This window comes from Lactuca saligna, chromosome 4 (assembly GCF_052625555.1).
Source record: "Lactuca saligna cultivar CGN05327 chromosome 4, ASM5262555v1, whole genome shotgun sequence".
NCBI classification, from domain to species: Eukaryota; Viridiplantae; Streptophyta; class Magnoliopsida; order Asterales; family Asteraceae; genus Lactuca; species Lactuca saligna.
Genome location: NC_136420.1, coordinates 80712316 through 80722435, shown reverse-complemented (window position 1 = coordinate 80722435; position 10120 = coordinate 80712316). Strand labels below are relative to the sequence as shown.

Below are 10120 nucleotides of genomic sequence, written 5' to 3'. Positions count from 1 at the left end.
CTTGGGACAAAAAGAATACCAAAAAGCAACCAAAACAAGATCTAAACAATCCAAGAATAAAGGTAGAAGCTTTATACCTTTTGAAACTTCCCAAGAATATGATAATCCTATATCTACAAGCTTGCTTCCTTCCTTGACTCCTTTGATGCAATAACTTCTCCTTTTTACACACAAAAGTCATACTATAAGCTTAAGATGCTCACTATGGGGTTTAAGGTTCTCTCAAAACGGCTAAGGGACTTGGAGGCTCAAAGAGTGAGTCAAAATTACCCATAATGGTGCTTAGATACCCCAAAAACCCTAAAAATAGGGTTTTATCCGGACACACGTACGCCCTGCGTACTAAGGCGTGCCCTAGTACGCTTAGCGTACACATATGTATGCCCAGCGTACAAATAAAGCTTCCAAGAATTACCAATTGTCCACTATCGCTAAATCCAACCAAAATCAGGGACCAAAATTAACTTATTAAAATACCAAGGAAAGGATTTGAAAATACCTGAAAACTCGGGATGTTTCATCTTCCTAGGCGATTTGTGCATATTGTAGCGGTTCTTGAACAAGTCTTGGATCTTAAGATGATAGGATTTGAAGATGTGATTGGTCGCTTAAAAGTCTATGAAGAAATAATCAAGGAAGATGATACGACATTTGAAACACAAGCAAATATACTTTATACCGAATCGAATTTTCATATTGTAACACTGAATCATCAAGTGGTAGAGATCGATGTTCAAATAATAGAGGAAGAGGACGTGGTGGTGGACGTGGGAATGGACGTGGTTGGGGTAACACTCAAAATCACAGTCACTTGGAATCCACTAAAACTCGTGATGATGATGATAAAAAAAAATTAAAAAAAGGAAAACCAACATGAACAAAGGGGTCTCTCAAATATTCAATGTTACCGACGTGACAAGTATGGTCACTTTGCTTCAAGATGCCCGGACAGAATAAAAAATCATGAGGCTAACCTTAATGCGACATACGAAGGAGGTACGAATCATGAAGAAAGGACATTCTTTATGATGAATACAATTCAAGAAACGGTTTTCTTGAACGAAGACAAATGTATCCCTGCAAAAATTGATGCAAATACCGATGAAGACAAATTTTGGTATTTAGACAAAGGTGCGAGCAACCACATGACTAGAAACTACTCTTATTTTTTCTGAATTAAATAAAAGCATAACGGGTATAGTGAGATTTAGAGATGGGTCGTGTATTAGCATTAAAGGAAAATGGTCAATTTTGTTCGAAGGGAAAAGTGTCGGGAAAAAACTAATGAAATATATTTATTATATTCTGTCACTTCGAAGCAATGTTATTAGTCTCGGGTAATCTATAATAGCCGGTTGTGATATTCGGATGCGAGGTGATTTCTTAACCATGCAATATGGAGACGGAAGATTGCTTATGAATATCCCGAGAAGTGCAATCCGACTTTACAAAATTCAGTTAAAAGTTGGTAAACCACATTACTTGCTAGCCAAGACATCGACTGAAAAACGAACCGCTAAAGAGATCAAGACTTTCCATATGGATAAAGGTGGATAATTCAAATTGAATGACCTAAACCGTTTTTGTGATGAAGAAGGGATATCACATCAACAACACGGTATATTCGAACGGAGAAATCAGACTCTACTCGAGATGACACGATGCCTAATGAAAGAAAAAGATATTCCAAACAACTTTGGGGGTGAAGTAGTGCATCATGCAATGTTCATCATAAGTTGTACGTCTACACGAGCTTTGAAAGGTGCTACACCGTTCGAGAAATTTTATGGTGAAAAACCAAACCTTCAAGGCTTGAAAGTGTTTGGTTGTGTTGCATACGAAATTGTAGTCTCAAAACATTTAAAGAAGCTTGGTGATATGTCTCGAACGTTGGTATATTTTGGAAAGGAACCCAATTCTGGAGGATTTCAGTTATATAATCCGCGGGAAAATAAAATCATTATAAGTGCCCATGCAATTTGTGATGAAAATAAGACATGACAATGGAATAATGAACCCGAAAATTAAAATGGAAATGGATCGGGTACATTTACGGTCTCGTGGAGTAATGATCAAGCAACCTAATATAATGGTGGTCCGGGCCTTACTACAACTGAAACCAACGAATTCATGGATCCAGCCCAAACTGACCAAACCAATGACACTTCTCACAATTATAACAGCCCATCGCAACTCGTTGATGATCATAATAAGGATGCAAATTCCATCTCACCTCGCCGATCTACTCAAACTCCAGTGTTGCCAAGAAGATTAAATGACAACGAGCTTAATGTGGATCATTTAATGTTGACATGAAGGCCTTGGATCGAATAAGGTTCGCGAAAATGAGATTGTTACTTGATGTGCAAGAATTACCCTTGACTCATAAATTCAGGGTTGATTGTTGGCGAATTTACTGGGATAGATATGGTATGTATACGTGTTTTGTCCCAGCTCATCTATTTATTGGGGTGTTGTCCAAGATTCCTTGGTGTCTTAACCAAGTTTTAGAATCCTTGAGCAATAAGGATGGAAAGTTTAGTTTGTCCATTATAGTTTCCTACTCTTATGATAATGTGTTTATCATACTATCATATCATATCATACTATACTTATAAATGATGCATTTATTTCTATCACCACAATAATTTAAAACTTCCATGTTTTTTCATATTTCTTTATAATGATGATTCCATAATTTTTATTTAAACCTACATAACTTTCCACTAGCACCTAATTAATAACCACCACTCAATAGTTTTTCAGCTTATAATACTTAATGGTTCTTATGACACAAATTGTTTAACATATATATATATAGTTCACAATGATAGATTTTTATTAGAATGGTTTAAAGAGTTTGTGAGTGGTTGAGAGGTAGATTAAAAACTTCACACAAAAAGGTTGTTGATGGAGAGCATAAATAATAACAAATACGACGATGACGATGAGAAGGAAATATGAAAGTTTATGGTAATAAATATTGCTTCATTTTCTTCTTTCTTATTATCGAAATTTATACCGTATAATTATGATTTTGGTTGGAATGAAAAATATTATATATGAAGATGCCCTAATCATTTTCTCTAGATTCACATGAGCAACAACACTACGTCACAACAATACAAAATAAGAATTGTTAAAACTAGTGTAGTTCATGCTTCTTGATTTTAAAATTTTGGTGGTTCAATATATTTTAAAGTTTTGCATTTTCTTTTTACCAAAGTTATAATCATGTTTAACGGGGTCCCAAAAGGAAGCTATGCAACTAACCGTCTAAAGTCTAAACCCAACGGTCTATGTCGTACAAATTATAATGGAGTTTGGAATATGGTACAGGCCAATGTTCATTCCATTTTAAATTATGTAACTAGACTATTAAAAAGATCCATTGGGTGTAATTTCAATGATGATGTAATGGAGTGCATGTTGGCGTTTAATTTTATAGGCCTTCATATTGTGTTGGATGTTTACAATCGCTTACATGTAAATGGTCCTACGACAATTATGTATTTGATAAAACTTATTAAAATTGATTTTGTTAAATTCCATAAAAATGGTAAATTTAAGTTGTTGATATATCGTTATAGGCTATTATTTGATTATAAATCGTTTAATAATTCGTTGATATTTTTAAACAAAACGTTTATGATTTAACTGTAAGGTAATTAAAAGTGAAATAAAATTTAGTCATTACAATTTGCGCCTCTAATTTTATGTTATGTTAATAAAAAGTACAATGACACGAGATTCTCATAAAGTACAAATCGTTTAATTGTTTTATAACTTATATTTTCTAATAATAAATGAGGGCTAAAACTCATTTTGGGTTTTATAATTATTATTAGTCTGGTTAGAATCTATTGCAAAATATTTTGACATCATTTATAAACATCTTTTATTTATAATTTTAATTTTTCCTTTAATTCGTTGTATTTACGTTATCAATAATTTATATGATTAATTATTTTTTCATATGTTGTAATAGTCAATCAATTTATTCGGTACTAAAAAATTAGAACCCCAATATCGACAATTTTAGAAACAGTTTTGGAATATTAAAAACCGAAATAACATGTTCTAGAATCGGTTCCAATATTCTAGGATCGTAGGTTCCAGTTTTAATATGCCTATAAATAAAAAATGACCAAAAACCATAGATAAAATTATAAATTTCAACATATTTAACCATATATTTGTTTTACTGCGCAACGTGCGGGGATACGCCTAATATTTAGTATAAAATCAGATGTTAGGATCCTGTAATTACATAGATTGAAGTTTTCGAGTTATGTTTCTTCAATAAAATCAGAATTGTGTTTTGGCATTCTTTCTGTTATCTTTTTTTTAAGGGAGTAAAAATATTTTAAATTTACCAAATGATCATTTTTCTCATAAGTATCCCGCAACAACACTTTTTTTCTTAAAAGTACCAAACAAAAATATTCATACCAACAAACGACCATAATATAAATAACATTAAAATTTAATAGGAAGAGATTGTGTCCTCCTCCAATATACATATTGAATAGGAGGAGCATGTGGTCTTAACATCGGGAATAGGTGGTATAGCAGCAGAAGCAAGACGTCCGACACATAAGGGTAACTAGTAACTACATTGATGTTTTCCATAGCAAATATGGGCAACGTAAGATCCATATAAGGCATACAACATCCATTTTTTCAACAACAAATTTTTTTCCAACACTTCTCAGTGCTCATTTAGGATCAAAGTTGGAATATGGATAACGATGATATTACACGCATATTAGACAAATCAACGCTAAGGACAAATTTTTGATTGGATCCCGTTGAATCACTAGAGGAACATGTAAGTATATTAGAAGTAGAATGTCCACTTCTTTATGTTAGTAGATGTACTGGCTTTTAAAAGTTTTCCAACCATTTTAGTCAATTATAAACCATTGACTATCATCATAATTCTCTTTAGTTTAATCCTTGCGAATAACAAGCGCATGTTGCGAGTCTTTAGCGATGTCCTTTAATATGAAATATATGTATCGTTTGCATAGGGAAGATGGCAATATTAAACCCTCTCGAATCAAAGATATTAATATTTTTATTAACTTTGTATGAGAAATGATAATATTAATAGCTCGCTCATGATATGTAAACCACACAAATGGTTATTGATTTGCTTTTGTCTAGAAAAAAGCAATTTTGTGAATGGACAAGTTTCATTATGTTTGAAACCACTTTTTAAATTTTTGGAAAAAGATAATTTAATAGTGAGATTAGAGGTAATGGTGTCATGATACTTCTTAATTCTTATTGCTTGCTACATCAACATCATTTCAACTTCACTATATTTTTATCACGTGTCTAAAATGTTGCCACACATAAAGAAGTGTTTGTTCGTACCATGCCACATTTCTTTTTATTTAAACAACTTAATATATATCAAAACTAAGAATTTCATCAATATATTGAGATTAAAACTACACAATAAGAAATTAAAAACATAAAAACCTAGAAATACAAATAAATAAATAAATTTGTTTCTTGTTTAATTTAAATGTGTTTTGAAAGTCTTCAAAAAAATATGTTATCAATTTATTAAAAATGTAACACGGTTATTATAAAAAAAATATTAATTTTTATTTTTAGATAATCAACCATTTTATTTATTTATAACAATATATCATAGATATTAAACCTCAAAATTTTGAAATATATCATCCAAAAATATAATTTCTTTCACATATGTGTATTTCTTCATATCTAAAACTATTTGTGCTGACACATAAAAACTTAAAATAAAAAGAAGTGAGAATTAAATGGACGAACTAAATGAAGGGGAGAGGAGAAAGACTCACGTAACATAAGTTATATTATCGAGAGAAAAAAATGACCATTTTTATTAACATAACACATTATTTTTACAAAAAATAGTACTGCTTTGTTAGAGAATTATCATCTTTTAACAACTTTGGAATTGTGTTGTTAAAAAACTTATTGTTTTACAAATAGATATAAAATATATTTCGTAATTGAACTTTCTCATAAATTCTTTTACAAAATTAATTTTGCAAAATCAATTTCACGAAATAGATAATGATAAGGACATTCCTTAACAATTGATTATAGCGATTATCACATTAACAATCTCCTGGACACCCATACCACATTTAAGATTCAACCCTCCCTGGATACTATGAATTATCACTATTATTACAAACACATACACACATATACAGACATGTATGATCAGATGTATTTATTATGTATTTTGTGTATATATCGACAGTTGTTGTGTGGGGTTGGTGTTTTGAATTGGTTTGTAGGGCCACGAATAGTGTGTAATTTAAGCAAACCTACAAACTTTACACCAATCAAATTCATACCAACTGGACCACTCCATAACCCCCTCCATCATTGCTTTCGCTTATTCCTTTTTCTTGTAATTTCATGCAAATTTTAATGTAAAATACTAAAACACTCTTTTATCAACAACATTTAGGAGAATTGTACGCATTAATATTATTTGCCTCTTTTTTACATCTAGAATGAGGTTTTAACACCTCATATTGCTCATTCGTTGCTCGAAGAAAACTTGTTTAGAATGTCTAAAGACTTATTTAAATCTCTTGTAATAAAAGAACAAACCATTTTAACATAAACAATATACTGTTATTTTATATTTGGACTAGACCGACTCTTGGACCTGACCTGACCAGACCTGTTGAGGCAGGTCCACGTCTTGCTCAGGTCCAAATCCAAGGTCTTTCAGTCCTAATTTGTGAGTGTTTATATTTTTATTTTAGTTTATGGCAGATGAGCATTTAGATTGGACCGACTCTTGGACCCGACCAAACCTGTTGAGGCAGATCCAGGTCTAGCCCAGGTCCGAGTCCAAGGTTTTTAAATCCTACTAAAAATTAGTTTATCTATAATGACTGTAATGATGAATATTTGGATGGACCAGTTGCACAGAAATCGATGAACTTTAAACCAGACCTGTTGAGACTTACCAGCTTTAAATTCAAGTCTGGTTTCCGATAGATCTGATTTACATCTAATCATGATATTTAACATGTGCAAAGATTTGATTTACATCACATTTTGATCTAATGAGAAAATTTATATCTCATGCCATAATAGGTAAGAAGGAAAATTATAATAACCTTTTTATAGAAATATCAAGCCCACAACATAATAATAATAATTAATAGGCAAACAAGCTACAAGCTCTTTGTTTTTGACCATAAACAAACAAAAACCAAAACCAAATCCACCTATGGTCAGCTTCTTCTTCTTCTTCTTCTTCTCACTAATCTTAGTTTTTACATCTAGTTAAACTTTTTCCTTTTTATCTATAAAAAACTCCCAACAAACTATACAAAATCATCAAAAGAAAAATTCCTAAATATCTACCTAAATAAACACTATTATCTCAAATTAAATAACTACCTTACTTCGGACTAGAACTTGAACCAGCTTCTTGCCTTGGTTCCCTCAAGTATCCTAATAACGTTTCAGCCTGCAAAAAGTAGAAAAACTAATTTTAATATCATTTTGCATTTAAAACATGAAAGATGATGTTTGATTGTTTTCTATTTTCTATAAATTTATTTAGGCATAAAAAATATTTTAGTGGAAGCAACTGCTTTGATGATATGTTCTATGTTTCTATTTGTTTCATGATTTTGGGTGTCCTGATCTCCAAGCAAGAATATTTATTGCGACATTTATGAAGATATTAATCGTATGTAGACCCTTTTTCTGCACAATGCTGTTATGGTTTGTACATTAGGCATTAAAAGTTGCACTAAATGCAAATAGGGTGGCCAAAAAAGTAAAGGAAGAGATGGTTATTGCTTATTAGTAGTAAAATGTGAAACATGTCACTTTCAAAAAAGAAATTCCAAGAATCATAGGAATGTCCATTTGAACTTCCTTTTTTATGAACACCCACCTTTAAAATTTATTAATTTTGAGAATTAATATGTGAAAAATTGATAGATGAAGTGAGAAATCAAATGGGTTTAACAAATTCATCAATGGAGTAATCAATATTCAAGAGATGTTATTCTTATTACCTTGTGTTTGGCTCTAGCAGTTCCGGTTTGTGAAAGAGCCACCAGCGGCGGAATTGCACCTTCTCCGACCAACAAAGCTCTGTTTCTGGCACTGTTAACCCCTTCACAGAGCTGTAGAAGCGTCACCACCGCGAACTCCTTCCCTTTCACCGACGTACTATCCTCAATCACCTCCACCAAGGCCGGTATGCCGCCTTCTTCGACGATTGCGATCTTTCCTTCCTCGACTGCTGCCAAGCTACTCATCACCACCATCGCCTTCTCCGCCATCCCAACGGCTCCTTGTTCCTCCGCCGCTTCTCCTGCTGCAACCACAAGTTCCACCAGTGGCTTCACAACGCCGGCCGTTACTGCTCTCTTCTTATTCGCTTTCATGGAACAAAGTTTATACAGTGTCGTTAACGCGTCTTTTTTTCCTCGATTTGAACCGTTGATTAAAAGAGACACCAACGGCGGGATCGCTCCGCAAGCTCCGATCGAGACCTTGTTCTCATCGATCATAGCTAGACTGAGCAAGGCACACGCGGCGTTCTGCTTCGATACTTCTGTGCCTGTCTTTAGAACATAAATTAATGATTTCACAGCTCCGGCGCCGGCGATTAACGGTTTATTCTCGTCCAGAAGAGAGAGATTAAGTAGCGCAGTGACCGCATGTTCCTGAGTCCAAGGATCGGCACACCGGAGAAGCGGAATCAATGCTGGAACCGCGCCGGATTCGCCTATTAACGCTCGGTTCTCCGATCGGTTCTTCGCAAGCAACCTTAGTTTCGCCGCTGCCGACCTCTTTAAAGCGACGGAGTTGGAACCGAGACTATCGACACAGATCTTGACCGTCGGCTGTAAATCCTCCGGCGAGATACTCTCGATGATCTCGGTAGAGAAACTATCCCGTTGTAAAAACCCAGCGCAAGGCTCAGGTTCGGGGTTCTGCTCCTGATTAAGATCACTCTCATTAGAATCCTCCGGCAAGCACGCTAGTCGCTGCAATTCGCCCGATATATCGCTACTATACGCCGAGAAATCACTAAAAACTTGTGAAAGCCCGAGAAAATCATCAGAAGACGTAGAAGACGATGATTTGGAGAACTTATTGTTACCGGTAGCAGTAGCTAGCTGGTGCAAATGAACATCGATGACGGAGTCGGTAAGGTTTTCCGACACGACGGAGGTCGGGGCCTGTTGAGTGGAGGCGAAAGAGCAACTGTCGGTGTAATCAGATTGGTAGAAATTGGAGCGCACAGTTCTCATAGATCGACCTAGATGCTTCTGGAACCTGGATGGTGAAGAAGCAGCAGAAGATGGAGGTGGAGTGTAATATGGTCGGGTTATCTGAAACCGACCCGGACCCGGATTGGAATTGGGAGATTCTTGAAGAGAAACCATGGGAGATCGTAGGATTTAGCTTCAAATGGGCATAAAGATTGAAGGATTTTTGGGTACAAAAAGAGTAGGAATGGTTGAGTGAGATGAATATATATTTTCATGGGGGAATGAGTGGATTTGGTACTTTTTTGCTTTTGGGGTTTGGGAAGGTCACAAGGGTGTTTCTCTTGCTAGTCATCACAGGCAGAGGAGAATTTGACAGCTCATCATTCAATCCAAAAAAATAACGCTCTATTTCTTTTTTCTAAAACCAATTTTGTATTATTTTTCAATTATAAATAAATTATTTATGGGTGGGTATTATCATAAAGTGAAAAGTTAATTTGATTACATAAAATTTATAAAAAGATAAGGAATGTTTTTTTTTTTTTTTAATACTTTAGGGTTTGGCAACTAAACCTTAAATTCCAATTTTTACACCATATTTAGTTTATGATTGTTTAAATCCGATTTTTTTAGATGATAATGATGTTGATGAACAGTGAAGATGTAAAATATAAAATGGAAGAAATTCATCTTTGAAAGAAGAACATATTTGTATAATTATATTTACTTTTTTTTATCTTAAAACTACCATTAATTTTGTTAAAATTACACCGTAAGTAAACATAAACAAGTTTTTGTTTTTTATGGTATATATTAATTTGTATCGTTTAGTTTAAGATATTATGATTACC

The 10120-nt window shown here is 33.8% G+C and overlaps 1 protein-coding gene across 1 annotated transcript; it reads right to left on the bottom strand.

The window, feature by feature from the left end:
- Positions 1–7123: 7123 nt before the first annotated feature.
- Positions 7124–9551, bottom strand: LOC145042204 (uncharacterized). The gene is made up of 2 exons (XM_078990588.1): positions 8061–9551; positions 7124–7501 (listed from the first exon to the last, which is right to left on the bottom strand). Exons 1-2 carry the CDS (start codon positions 9441–9443, stop codon positions 7433–7435), a joined length of 1452 nt encoding a protein of 483 aa, XP_078846714.1. The 5' UTR covers positions 9444–9551; the 3' UTR covers positions 7124–7432.
- Positions 9552–10120: the final 569 nt, after the last annotated feature.